Genomic DNA, 14,537 nt, shown 5'->3' with positions numbered 1-14,537 from the left:
TGATTATAACCCACCGGGTTGGTTAGGATGGCTGGATCACGGATATATTTGATTGGATCTTTAAGGCCTTCATGCTACTACTACTACTGGGAATAGGATTGCTTGGTTGCTTGTGTAAATGCATCGTTAATCGGGTCATGGATATACCTATTTAATTAGTTGTCATGATATGACAAAGGGAGGGAATGTGAAGTTGTATGAACTAAGTAAGGGCATGATGGGAAAATTGGTCAACTATTTGTTAGAATATAAAGAACGGCTGACCAAAGCTGTTTCAAAATGCCAGACCCCTGTAAGAGTTAATAAGGCTGTATGAGTAAATAAAACAAGATAAGGTCAGGGAGGAAGGAATCACCGACCTTTTTCTGTTCCATCAAAGGACAAGATAAGGGTATGAATAATGAGACAGAGAGTTCTGGGAGGTCAGCAAGTTAAAACCTGATTAATGATATTGCTCACAATTCTATTACTAATCGAATTCCTGAATATGCTCTGGTCACGAAAACTGATAATGATTATGTATAAATACTGAACTGTTTCTCTGTGTAGTTGCGGACTTGGGGAGGAATTAGCAAGTTGTAATAACTGCTCTCTGAACCCAAGTTTCAGCCAAAACTGCATGCAGTCTGTCATAAATAAATAGTTGTATTATCAGAACGAATTTTGTTTGAGTCTATCTATCACAGTCAGGAAGCAGGAAAGTTTCCACTTCAACAACTGCGTTACAGAACCAATTGGCACTCGATTACGTGTTAGCCTCCCAAGGAGGAACATGCACTATAATTGGCTCAGAATGCTGCACGTATATTCCAGATGCTTCGGAAAATATAACTCGCTTGGCAGATCATATTAAACACGTAGCGAAGACAATACAAGATGAGGGGAACCAATATCGTGATTATACCCCTCCAGGGTGGCTGGAGCAATGGGTCGGGTCGTGGGGCTCATACCTGATGCATGGATTGATTGTATTAATTGTGATTGTTATCGCTTGCTGTGTTTGTATGACATTATTGAACACCTGTTGTAAAACAGTAACAGCCCGGGTTATACCGGGTGCAAGTGTACAGGCAGAGGGGGCAGACCTCCTGACAAAGGAGCTGGGCCCATATGCTGGGAACATTTGGTTTTAAATTGGTCATGGGGCCATGCTTGGACACGGTCCTGACCAAAAGGGGGGACTGAAGAAGGGAGCGGGTTAATGATATTAAACCTTGTACTTAGAACCTGTAGAAAGCATTGCAAAGAGCATGGCAACTTGTTTGTGCAACCTTGTGTGCTAGCTAAACAGACCGCAGCTGTTGAGACAGGAGGAACAATATTGAGACAACAGAGGAACCACACGGAGACAGCCGCGACCTTGAGACTGCTGCGAAAGAGGAAGAAACTGCTGAGGCAGCAGTAATCACAGGGCGGATGGCGAATAATGACAGACAACCTGGAGAACTGCGGAAGTGGCGTAGGGTAGGAACAATAAATGTATAAATATCTGCTTTTACTTGTACTCGACGAAAAGTCTGGTGAACCGCTTTTAGGTGCCAGGTTTCTCCCAAAAGCTTTTGTAATAAAGCCCCTGTACTTTGACTCACTAACTTATACCAAGGTATCATTTTACCTACAACACTCTGTAAAGTTCTCCTTACTAACATCTGGAGGCTTGTGCTAAAATTGGGAGAGCTGTCTCACAGACTATTCAAGCAACAGCCTAATGGAGTCATACTCAGGGAATCATACCTTACAGATAATGTCCTGACAATGACCATCACCATCCTTGGGTTTGTCCCATCCCATTGGCAGGACAGGCCCAGCAGAGGTGGTAATAGTGGTGTACAGTCATGAGGGAGTTTGCCTGGGAGCCTTGAACGTTGACTCTGAACAGCAGGAAGTCTCAGGGCACCAGGTCAAACAGGATCCTGCTCAATACCACATACGACCCCCCGTCAGCTGATGACTCAGTACTTCCCCATGTTGAACACCACTTGGAGGAAGCACTGAGATGGCAAGGACACAGAATGTATTCTGGATGTGGGACTTCAATTTCCATTACCAAAAGTGTCTTGGTAACTCCACTACTGACCGAGCTTGTCGAGTCCTAATGGACATAACTGCAAGACTAGGCTTGCAGCAAATAGTGGGGGAACCAACAAGAGAGAAAAACATACTTGACCTCATCTTCACCAACCTTCCTTCCGCAATGCACCTGTCCATGGCAGTATCAGTAGGAATCAGTAGTCCTTGTGGAGATGAAAATCCCCTAGTCGCCACATTCCGCTGCCTGTTCGGGTGCACTGGGGGAGAATTTAGCATGGCCAATTCACCTAACCTGCACATTTTTGGACTGAGGAAACCGGAGCACCCGGAGGAAACCCAAGCTGACACTGGGAGAATGTGCAGACTCCACACAGACAGTGACCCAAGCTGGGAATCGAACATGGACTTCTTAGGAGTGCTCCAGTATTGTTGGTGATTTGCCTCTGGGATTAACTCATAGGCACTTAAAATGTCAGCTCTTGGCTGCTCATAATTCATGGACACATCAGGAGGCAGCATGGAATAGACCTCTTTGGCTCTCCTTGACAGCTGGCCTTGAATTAAAAATGTCCAGACCTCCTACGGCCATTTTAGCAGTCCGGTTGTTTTCTCAAATGTGGCAAAGTAATGACATCACTACCTACAAATTTGGGAATGAATCGAGCATATTTGAGGGCCTAAGAGGCTGATACTGGATTGGGGAGATAGGGAGTGCTGTCACGTAGATGGAGGTTCTCCTTCATAGCTTTCACTTTTCGAGTCTCTCTGCTGCTTTAAGCTGCTCGATCCATTTCTAATCATTGAAGCTGGAATTCTTCTCTCTCCCTTCCTCTGTGTCCTGTCCCCTTGCTCTGTCTATTTCTCTCCGTCCCTTGCCACTCCTCACCACTCATCTTCTCTCTCTTTTGCCCTCTCCTGAAATTCCAGCTGTAACTTGAGCTTTACCAGCTTGAAATTGGCTGGAGGAGGGGATTTTAACTCATGGCTGAGCTCTCCACTGCTTTACCTGTAACGCGAGACCCAAATGTTCCGCCAATGTTGTTCACTTCTTTATACTTTACTGTTACTCCCTTGCTGCAACTTTCAATTGTCCTGTGCTAAGGGTCACCATCCAAAGTTTCACCATTCAAATTCCCTTGCTGGATGAAGATCTGGGCACCAAAGTTGCAATTTCCTGAGTGTGAGGGGAAAGGAGGTTGCTGCGGTAAATAACTAGTGCTTAAAAATTCGTTCCACCACTGATTTTTCCCTTTTGGCTCATTTCTTACATTGGATTCTGATCGAGTTCAAATTGGGCATTCCTGGACTTGAGTTTCCAATTTCTGTTACGCACGGGAGGGGGTTTCATTTGAACAGCTCTGATTTCTCCTCTCACCACATGTCCATGAGCAGAAAATTGTTCTGATTTTGATTTCCCCCTGTATAAACAATTATCTATTTTCCAAAGTTCTGTGGCTTTGGTGTGGTCATATTTTCTATAAATAACCCCACTGCAGACTCAAGATAGGACAAACTTAGAGGGTTAGTTTATTTTGCACACATACAAAATGTGGCAAGACAGTGCACAGTGTCTTCTCCCTCCCCCCCACCCTCACTTGTCTGAAATTCTTACAGTCAAAACGGGACACAGAAAATAAAGAGGTGCAGGGAAAAGTCCGCAAAGAAAATAAGAATTATTGATTCACATGAGCACTTTGGCCAGGCCTGGCTCAAGTAATGTAAATAACCTTTGTATACTTCCCTTAGAAGTTGGTCTTCTGTAGCCCATCGGGTTGTTAGTGCCCCTTCAGGGATAATGATTGGCATCTTCTGGCCCTTCACGACCCACCATGGCTGCTAGCGAGGATGGTGAATTTGGTGCTCAATCAAATCTCTGTTCACTACAGCGGGACCAGAGAGCCCCACTGGCATGATTGGCCAACAAGCTGGCAGCTTCACTAAATGCCAGAAAGTTCTTATTGTTTGAGTCATAGCCAACGATGGCTTCAGCCATTTTAAAGTTGTCCAGTTTATAAAATTTAATCAATTAGCCATGATGATATTGTCATGAAGAGGAAGGTTGATCTCCTCTCCGAGAACCAACACTTAACCACTCAAAGAGGAGTACCTCCCTTCATAATCTTGCAAAGTGTGTGAGAAGTCGTAATATCTGTGCTTCAGCAACTTTTATTGGTTAAATCAAAATAACTACCTGAGAATCTCTCTGTAAAAGCAACAAGTAACCACTTTATTTATCTAACTAACAGTAAACAGGTTAACTAAATTATTAGCGAACTGAATAAAACACTATTCTAATGGAATGCTGTTTAGATCCAATTCCCACTTATTAACAAAAAGAAATGGAATATTTAGTCACTCTCAATATTTCAACCAGGTTTGTCGTCTTCCAGAATCTTCTGTCTTCTTTGCTGATTTTGTCTGTCTTCACTATCGAGATGAGGCTTTCTTTTAAGGCATAAGTTTGGCTGTTACGCTGGCAGAGGCAGTTGCTGTCTGGCTCTCTGGAGCTGGGAACTGGCTCTTATACCCCTGAAGACATACCAAAATCCCCACAATAGGATTGGTTTACAGGTTACCAAAACATTAAATTCAAATCTGATGGCTGCTGTTATTCAAATGCCTTGTTTAAACTGATTGGTTAAAATTCAAAAACAACCTGTTATCTTGGCAGCACTATTGCCTCGCCTCGTGACAGAATGCTTCACTCTCTGCTCTCTGCGTACTGTATTTGTACCTGCATCTCTTTTAACTCTGAGCATTGCAAAAAAACTATCTTTTTTTTTACCAGAACCATGAAATTTTACAACTCTTAGCATTTTACATTTTTTTTTACAATTTTACAAACACTAACTTCACAACAATATAAATATAATTTAGAAAAATATTGAGTGAGGCCCTTTCAACATCTTGATGCACAGCCTATTGGTGCCTTTTTCCACTAATTCACAGTGCTGGCATGTTTAAAGTGATCACCTCTCATCAATACAGATTTATTTTCTATTTAACTTGTTCAAAGTTTTAGCTTTGTGTGTATCAGTAAAACAACTGATAACAGGTTGGCTCTCCTTGAGTTTAATGGCAAGTTTCCTGTGTTCAAATGTAAAGACTTCCTCTTAACAGTAAAAAATAACTTGGTACTTGCGACCACATTGCATTGAATGAATTTGTGGTCAGTTTCACCTTTAGATGCTGTTGTTTCACAGAGGTAATGTACTTTGTTCTGGGAAAGAGCAAATGTGAAACTTGATTTTCAGAGTTTCAGTAAATGTCACTGGACTGAGGATCTTTAATATTCGGTTGCTGCTAATTAAACTTTGGAATTACCTTGATCTGTCCAGGAAGGTAAGGGATTAGTGCTTTGAAGGGGGGTGGAAATAAAGTGTGGGAAAGGAATAGTGATATGGAATTCTATCATAAGGGAAACATATAGATATTTCTGTGGCCACAGATATTATGCCCGAATGGTATGTTGCCTCCGTAGTGCCAGGGTCCAGGATGTAATTGCACGGCTGCAGGACATTCTGAAGGGGAAGGGTGAACAGCCAAAGATTGTGGTCCATTTTGGTACAATTCACATAGCATAGAAGAGGGACGATGTCCTGAAAGCAGAATATAGGGAGTAAGGAAATAAATTTTAAAAAAGGACCTCAAATTCAGAATTACTCCCAGTGCCACATGCTCACGAGAGCAAGAACAGGGGAATAAACCAGATGAATGTGTGGCTGGAGAGATGGTGTAGGAGGGAGGGATTTGGATTCCTGAGGCATTGGGACTGATTCTGGGAAGATAGGACCTGTACAAGCTGGACAGTTTGCACCCTAGCAGGACTGAGACCAATATCCTCACAGGGGTATTTGGTGATTCTGTTGGGGAGGGTTTAAATTAGAGTGTTAGGGGTTGAGAACCTGATCAGGGGTGACACGCAAGAGGGAATCAAAGATAAAAATGAGAGACGGGAAAGTAGATAGTAAAGGGCAGCAAAGTGGCACAGTGCTTAGCACTGTTGCCTCACAGTGCCAGGGACCCGGGTTCGATTTAGGTCTTGGGTGACTGTCTGTGTGGAGTGTGCATGTTCTCTCCCTGTCCACATATGGTTACTCTGGGTGCTCCAGTTTCCTCCCATAGTACAAATGTATGCAGGTTAGGTGGATTCGCCATGGTAAATGTACAGGGTTACGGGAATAGGGTGGAAGGGAGGGCTTGGTTGGGATGCTCTTTCAGAGAGTCAGTGCAGACTTGATGGGCCAGCTGGCCTCTTTCTGCACTGTAGAGATTTAATGGTGCTATGGTTAAAATTAGAAGGTAGAGGAAATAAGGGCCAGCATCAAATAGGGTCATAATGATAGAGGCTGGAACCCTTCACAACATTTAGGAGGCATTTAGATGAGCACTTGAACTTCCATAACATTCAAGGCTATGGACCAAGTTCTGAAAATGGTGTTTGATGGCTGGCGCAGGCTCAATGAGCTGAATGGCCACTTGCTGTGCTATAAAACTCTGACTCTTCATGAAAGAAGACATAAATAACTTTACAGAAATGCTCGGGAACCAAGGCTCTCATGAGAAAGGGGGATTGAAGAAATTAGTATTACTAAAAAAAGTGCTGAGAAAATTAATGAGACTGAAAGCAGATAAATCCTCAGGCCTGATAATCTACATCCCAGGATAGTAAAGGAGGGGGCCATGGAAACATAGCACTTTGGTTGTCATCTTCCAAAATTCAGTTGATTCTGGAGCAGCCCTGGCAGACTGGGGAGCGGTAAATGTAACACTGCTATATAAGGTGGGAGTGAGAAAACAAGTAGATTCAGATCAGATAGCCTTATATCGGGAGCAGGGAAATGCTAGAGTCTATTATAAATGATGTATAACAGGACATTTAGAAAATATCAACAGAGATTAGACAAAGTCAACGTGGATTTATGAAAAGGAAATAATGTTTGGTAAAGCTGCAAGAGTTTTCTAAAGATGTAACCAGTAGCTTTACAATGTACATCAATGATTTGGATCAGGAGACCAAATGTAACATTTCCAGGTTTGCTGAAGACACAAAACTTGGTGGGAACATGAGTGGTGAGGAGGGTGTTAAGAGCTTCAAGGTGATTTAGAAAAGTTAAGTTAGTGGGCAAATACATGGCAGATGTAGCTATAACGTGAATAAATTTTGTAAAGACAAAATATGTAATTGTGAAAAATGAAAAGGTTTACTGTGCAGTAATGTCATTTGTTCAAGTGTTCATGATGATGACAACCTGCTGTATTTTTGGCGCTTGTCAAGATTTTTTACCAGATTTATTAATTATTAAGTTAGGGTAAGATATTACTTTCAAAGTAAAGTTTATTTATTAGTCACAAGTCAGCTTACATTCACACTGAAATGAAGCTATTGTGAAAATCCCCTACTCGCCACCCTGCAGCGCCTGTTTGGGTATACTGAGGGAGAATTTAGCATGGCCAATTCACCTACCCCACACATCTTTGGACTGTGGGAGGAAACCAGAGCACCCGGAGGAAACCCACGCAGACACGGGGAGAATGTGCAAACTCCACACAGACAATGACCCAAGCCAGGAATCGAACCCAGGTCCCTGGTGCTGTGAGGCAGCAGTGCTAACCACTGTGCCACCCGTGCAACACCCGGCTTGGGTCACTGAACTCTCCTCTGTTTGAATTAAACAATTTGAATGATCTTTGCCTAAATCTGCCTGCCTTCATGGCTTGTCTGATTGGCTTTTTCACTTCATCATTCTCCTTGGTGCTACTGGCTCAACTCAACATCGGAATAAAGAACGTTTCTGCTTTGCTGTTGGATATTCGGCATTGTCAGAATTGAATCTTTTGTTTGCTGTATTACCAGGTCCTAAGTCACATGATGCTATGTCACCAAAATCAGTACCTTCCCCCATTATATAGAGCTTTCTTTCAGTCCCCAACTGAAATGGGAAGCAAAAGAAAGGAAACTGAGAACGGAAATTGACCTTCTCAGTTTAGAAGTAAACTAAATCTGAAACTCTGATGGAGAAATCCAGCACGAGGGGGCATGGCTTTAAATTGAGGGGGGGTAGTTATAGAACCGATGTCAGGGGTAGGTTCTTTACCCAGAGGGTGGTGAGGGATTGGAATGCCCTGCCAGCATCAGTTGTAAATGCGCCTAGTTTGGGGGCGTTTAAGAGATCCGTAGATAGGTTCATGGACGAAAAGAAATTGGTTTAGGTTGGAGGGTCACAGTTTTTTTTTTTAACTGGTCGGTGCAACATCGTGGGCCGAAGGGCCTGTTCTGCGCTGTAATGTTCTATGTTCTATGTTCTATGAAACAAAAACTTCTGAGGTAAGTTGTTGTATCAGTGAATAGTCTCAGAAAAAAGAGGCACAGTAAGTTTCCGGTGTCCTGCACAGCCAAGTGTATAGAAACTGTAGTCAACTGGAGCAAGTCCAGTTTCATGTTTGGGGTTTGCTGAACGGGCATGGACATGAAGGACCGAATGGCCAACTGTTCTGTGATTCGATGCTGTCAGGGCCAGTAGACCTTGCTGTTATCAAGTGCGTTCAGCAACTCCTGGATACCATGTTGAGTGAGTCAAATTGGCCGAAGACAGGCTGGGGTTGCTGGAGACCGCAGGGAGCATTGCAGACTGTGAGTGTGCAGCCTGCCGCTGCATGTAGCCCGTGTTTGGGTTTATTCCTGGTCTCTGGAAATATACCCAGCCTCTGGAAAATACCCTGACTCTGGGAGGATTACAGATTCAATTGGCCCGTTGGAGGAGGTTTTGGTCCCTCGCTCCGCCCCTCTGTATAAATTGCAGAGTCCCGTGTGGTCCACATTCAGTTTGCTGCCTCACTGATACTGGGATTAGGATGGAGTACAGATCCGAACAAGTGGCGATGAATCCCAGCTCTTACCCGTACCAGGGACAGCAGCAGGTCCAATCCACCGTCATTACCGTGACCCAGAATGTGCTCCCGGTGCGGGACCACCTGCTCTGGTCCATCTTCAACTTCTTCTATTTCAATTTCTGCTGCCTGGGATTCGTGGCGCTGGTTTACTCGGTCAAAGTGAGTGAGGGGCTCGGGGAGAAAGACCCGGGGAGGGGTGAAAGACCCCCGAGGAGAGGGACAGAGTGCTGTGTGATGGGAAACTGACCCCTGGAGTACAGTGTGAACAGTTTTGGTCCTTTATTTAAGGAAAGGTATGGTGGTATTGGAGGCAGTCCAGAGAAGGTTCACTAGGTTGATCCTGGGTATGGAAGGATTTTCTAATGAGGGGATGTTGAGTAGTTTGTACTCATCGGAGTTTAGAAGAATGAGAGGCAACCTTTTTGAGACATATAGTATTCTCAGGGTTCTTGACAGAGTAGATGCTGAGAGGTTGAGAGAGTCTTGGACCAGAGGGCATAATCTCAGAATTAGGGGTCACCCATTTAAAAAAGAGATGAGGAGGAATTTCTTCAATCAGAAGGTAGCGAATCTGTGGAATTCTTCACCACAGAGATCTGTGGAGGTTGGGTCATTAAGTATGTTCAAGGCTGAAAAAGAGATTTTTAATAACTAAAGGAATCAGGGGTTATGGGGATAAGGTGGAGGAAAGTGGAGTTGGAAAGCGGCATGTTGGCACAGTGGTTATCACTGCTGCCTAATAGTGCCACGGACCCAGGTTCAATTCCCAGCTTTGCTCACTGTCTGTGCGGGGTCAGCACATTCTCCCTGTGTCTGCATGGGTTTCCTCTGGGTTCCTCCCATAGTCCAAAAGATGTGCTGTGCTAAATTCTCCCATGCCATGCTATTTTCTCCCTCAGTCTACCCAAGTAGGCACCGGAGTGTGACAACTAGGGGATTTTCACAGTAACTTTATTGCAATCTTAATATAAGCCTACTTGTGACACTAATAAATAAACTTTAAGCTGAGGATTATCATATCAGATTAGCCATGATCTCATTGAATGGCAGAGCAAACTCAGTGGATTGAATGGTCTACTTCTGTTCCTTCATCTTATGGAGTATCAGCTAGCTTCTGTTGAAGAGCTGTGAGATCCCAGGTCGAATGGACAATGTTTAACAATGAGAAAATCTCACTGGAAATCTCTGCCGTCTTGTTAATCATTTGGTCTGTTTCTTACTCAGGAAACTTACAAATTGAACACATGTAATCTACAGTGTTACAGACTAAGTATCATAGAAACTTACAGCACAGAAAGTGACCATTTGGTCCCTCGAGTCTGTTGAACTTTGAAAGCAGTAAGAAGTCTCACAACACCAGGTTAAAGTCCAACAGGTTTATTTGGTAGCAAATACCATAAGCTTTCGGAGCGCTGCTCCTTCGTCAGATGGAGTGGAAATGTGCTCTCAAACAGTGCACAGAGACACAGAAATCAAGTTACAGAATACTAATTAGAATGCAAATCCCTACAGCCAGCCAGGTCTTAAAGGTACAGACAATGTGGGTGGAGGGAGCATCAAACACAGGTTAAAGAGATGTGTATTGTCTCCAGGCAGAACAGCTAGTGAGATTCTGCAAGTCCAGGGGGCAAGCTGTGGGGGTTACTGATAATATGACATAAATCCAACATCCCGGTTTAGGCCGTCCTCATGTGTGCGGAACTTGGCTATCAGTTTCTGCTCAGCGACTCTGCGCTGTCGTGTGTCGTGAAGGCCGCCTTGGAGAACGCTTACCTGAAGATCCAAGGCTGAATGCCCGTGACTGCTGAAGTGCTCCCCCACAGGAAGAGAACAGTCTTGCCTGGTGATTGTCGAGTGGTGTTCATTCATCCGTTGTCGTAGCGTCTGCATGGTTTCCCCAATGTAACATGCCTCGGGACATCCTTTCCTGCAGCGTATCAGGTAGACAACGTTGGCCGAGTTGCAAGAGCATGTACTGTGTACCTGGTAGATGGTGTTCTCACGTGAGATGATGGCATCCGTGTCGATGATCCGGCATGTCTTGCAGAGGTTGCTGTGGCAGGGTTGTGTGGTGTCATGGTCACTGTTCTCCTGAAGGCTGGGTAGTTTGCTGCGGACAATGGTCTGTTTGAGGCTGCATGGTTGTTTGAAGGCAAGAAGTGGGGGTGTGGGGATGGCCTTGGCGAGATGTTCGTCTTCATCAATGACATGTTGAAGGCTCCGGAGGAGATGCCGTAGCTTCTCCGCTGTAACTTGATTTCTGTGTCTCTGTGCACTGTTTGAGAGCACATTTCCACTCCATCTGACGAAGGAGCAGCGCTCCGAAAGCTTATGGTATTTGCTACCAAATAAACCTGTTGGACTTTAACCTGGTGTTGTGAGACTTCTTACTGTGTTCACCCCAGTCCAATGCCGGCATCTCCACAACAGAACTTTGAAAGAACAGTCATGCTGAGTCCCTCACTCCTGTTTTATTATCGATAACTCTGTAAATTCCTCATTCTCCAGTTCCTGTTCCAAATTATTCATGGGATCAGCTTCCAGCAGTTTTTCCAGTTGAATGATCCGGATCCCAACAACTGAGTGAAAACATTTCTCCTCATCTCCCCTCAATGCTTTTTTCAATGGTTTTAAATCTCTGACCTCTGGTGCTAACTGATTGGTTAGTAGATTAGACTTTAATAGGTTAGACACAGAAAAGTTTTTTCCCCTTCTGGGGGAGACCAAATCCAGGAGTCATAAAGAAGGTATTCATTAAGGAAACCAATGGGAGAAATCATATTTTGCATGACCACCAGATGCCTCCATGAAGTTTACAACCCATTAGGTCCAGTCATTATTGAAAGAATGAACAATGTGATTATAACCAGATAGCAAGCCATTTGTGTGTGATGTTGACTGAGGATAAATATCAGCATGGGAACCAGGAATATCTCCTGTGTTCTTCAAAATGGCACCATGGTATATTTTATATTCAGCTGAGAGAACAGACTCAGCCTTGGTTTATCATAGAATCCCTACAGTGCAGAAGGAAGCCATTCGGCACATCGAGCCTGTGCTGACCACAATCCGACCCAGGCCTTATTCCCATAACCCCACATATTTACCCTGTTAATCCTCTGACACTAAGGTCAATTTAGCATTGCCAATCAACCTAACCAGCACATCTTTGGACTGCGGGAGGAAACCGGAGCACCTGGAGGAAACCCACACAGACATGAGGAGAGTGTGCAAACTCCACACAGACAGTGACCCAAGCCGGGAATTGAACCTGGGTGCCTGGCGCTGTGAGGCAGCAGTGCTAACCACTGTGCTGCCATGCCGCATCCATAAGATTGCAGATGCAGCAGTGTAGCAGTCTGTTAGTCATGACACTCCAATCATCCATAGGACGAAACTGTTCCCATTTGTGGAGATGGAAAACCAGCGGACACTGAGTTAAGTTTTTTGGTAGAAGAAGCCGCATAAACTTTTATCCAGTGATTGGTTATGTTCTGAAATGCAGTGCGCCAGAGTTCAAAGGAGATTTGGATAATTAGCTGGAAAGAAAGCATTACAGGTCTTTGCAAAAACAGTAATAAATGAAATTAGAAGTGCTGCTCTTGCAGAGATGACCATGGACACAATGGTCTGAATGGCTTCCATTCGATCATATTACCCTATTCTCTCAGTGTTGCTCCTAAAACAGTTCAGCATCCCCTCAGATGAAGTGTAGTTGATATCTTGAATGCAATTATGATACCCAAATTATACAAAGCAAGATCCCGGAAAGAGTGATGAAGTAAATGACCATTCTATTTCAGTGTTGATTCAGAGGGATTGTTGTTAGGATACAAGGAAGATTCTGCGCTGTACTTCCAATTAGCTCATATTTTCAAATATGAAGGCTTCCTCTGGACAGTCAGAGTAAGCTTATATTTGCAACCACAGTGGACCAAATGGCTTTGTCGTGAATTGCACCCTGAAATGCTGCTTTTCAACGAGAGTGGTGTACTTTGTTCTGGGAAAGAGCAAACGTGAAATTTGCTTTGTAGAGTGCTGGTCAATATGTTTAACATTCAGATTAATTCAGATTAACATTCACATCCTCATTAAACTCTGGAGTTGCTTTGACATGTCCTGGAGTTAGGGGTTAGCGCTTTGTGTTGGTCAGCTGAATAAATTAATTAGACGAGTGTAGAGACAAAGGAAACTTCTCTCCTTAGAAGTTACGGACATCTAGATATGTATAAGGTATCTGAATCATGTGGAACTATCTGGATCGAACATTTGGTCATTTTCTGTTTAATGTGTCCATGTGTGAACTGGACTGAAGGTTTGGGAGATCATTCATATCCATCAGGAAGATCATATCCCAGGAATACTGTACTCCTTCAGTACATATCAGCCTGAATCCGTGCCCTTAGAATATCGGTGGGAGCTTCAAAAGAGCCAAGCTGATACTTAACCATTTCTCTGAGCAAAATCAAACGAATCTTTCACTTCAATATCACTGTAATAAGTGTTATTTTAAAGAACCATCTATTTTGCTCTGATTCGCTTTTGAATATGCATCGTGGGCAATCGTTTCTATATTATTTTGTTGGACTGAGGAATATTATTGAGTTGAGTCTGACAAAACTGTTGCTGGAAATTAATGTGTTCAATGTTCAAGTGTTTTCCCGATTAAGAGCACAAATTAAACGGACAGCAAAGTGCCACCCTGAGCAGTGTAAATTTTACTTAACCAGAAAGCACTTTGCAGAGAACACAGACTCTGTGTTACCAAAGTTACCAGTGTCCAGCGCTGAATTGTCGTGATCAGCTTGCATTAAGATTTTAAAAAATCTTTTTTGTATGAATCCACACTTATTTTCTTTCAGTCCAGAGATCGGAAAGTTGTCGGAGATGTGGAAGGAGCTCAGCAGCATGCCTCTACAGCCCGAGCACTCAACATTACAATCGCGGTGCTGGTCTGCCTCACCGTCATCAGCACCATTGTGGGGGTAGCGTTCATTGCGTCACAACGGTACTGAAGCCAAGAACAACTCCGGAGGTTGGAATTCAACCACTGGTTAGCAGCATCTCATTTACTTGGTGGAAGCCTTTTTGTGGCTGAACTCTTCAGCTCCTAGACGCCCTCCCAGTCTCTTATTGCATCTTTCTATCTATAAATGTATATGTATGCCGGAATGTTTAAAATGATCATCTCGCAGCAATACGGATTTATTTTTTATAAAGCGTATCATTAATTGTATGAATAAAGCATTTCACGACAAGTTGTGTCTCTTGGAATTAATGGCAAACTTCCTTCGTTCAAATGTAAATGCTTCCTCTTCAGTCAAAGTAAGCTTATATTTGCAACCACAGTGGATCAAATGGTTTTGTTGTGAATTACACCCTGACATGCTGCTTTTCACCAAGAGTGGTGTACTTCGTTCTGGAGAAGAGCAAATGTGAAATTTGCTTTGTAAAGTGCCGGTCAATATCATTAACATTCAGATCCTTCTCATTGAACTCTGGAGTTGTTTTGACATGTCCTGGAGTTGAAGGGTTAGCGCTTTGTGTTGGTCAGCTGAATACATCAATTAGATGAGTGATAGAGACGAAGGGAACTTCTCTCCTCGGAGGTT

The 14,537-nt window shown here is 43.5% G+C and overlaps 1 protein-coding gene across 1 annotated transcript; it reads left to right on the top strand.

Moving 5' to 3' along the window:
- The first annotated feature begins 8,854 nt into the window (after positions 1-8,854).
- LOC144499186 (dispanin subfamily A member 2b-like) lies at positions 8,855-14,181 on the top strand. Its single transcript, XM_078221287.1, has 2 exons — positions 8,855-9,084; positions 13,788-14,181. Exons 1-2 carry the CDS (start codon positions 8,887-8,889, stop codon positions 13,938-13,940), a joined length of 351 nt encoding a protein of 116 aa, XP_078077413.1. The 5' UTR covers positions 8,855-8,886; the 3' UTR covers positions 13,941-14,181.
- The last annotated feature ends 356 nt before the right edge of the window (positions 14,182-14,537 follow it).

The sequence above is a fragment of the Mustelus asterias genome, chromosome 9, assembly GCF_964213995.1.
Source record: "Mustelus asterias chromosome 9, sMusAst1.hap1.1, whole genome shotgun sequence".
NCBI lineage: Eukaryota > Metazoa > Chordata > Chondrichthyes > Carcharhiniformes > Triakidae > Mustelus > Mustelus asterias.
Note: the sequence above shows the minus strand (reverse complement) of the source record. Positions and strands in the feature narration are given on the sequence as shown.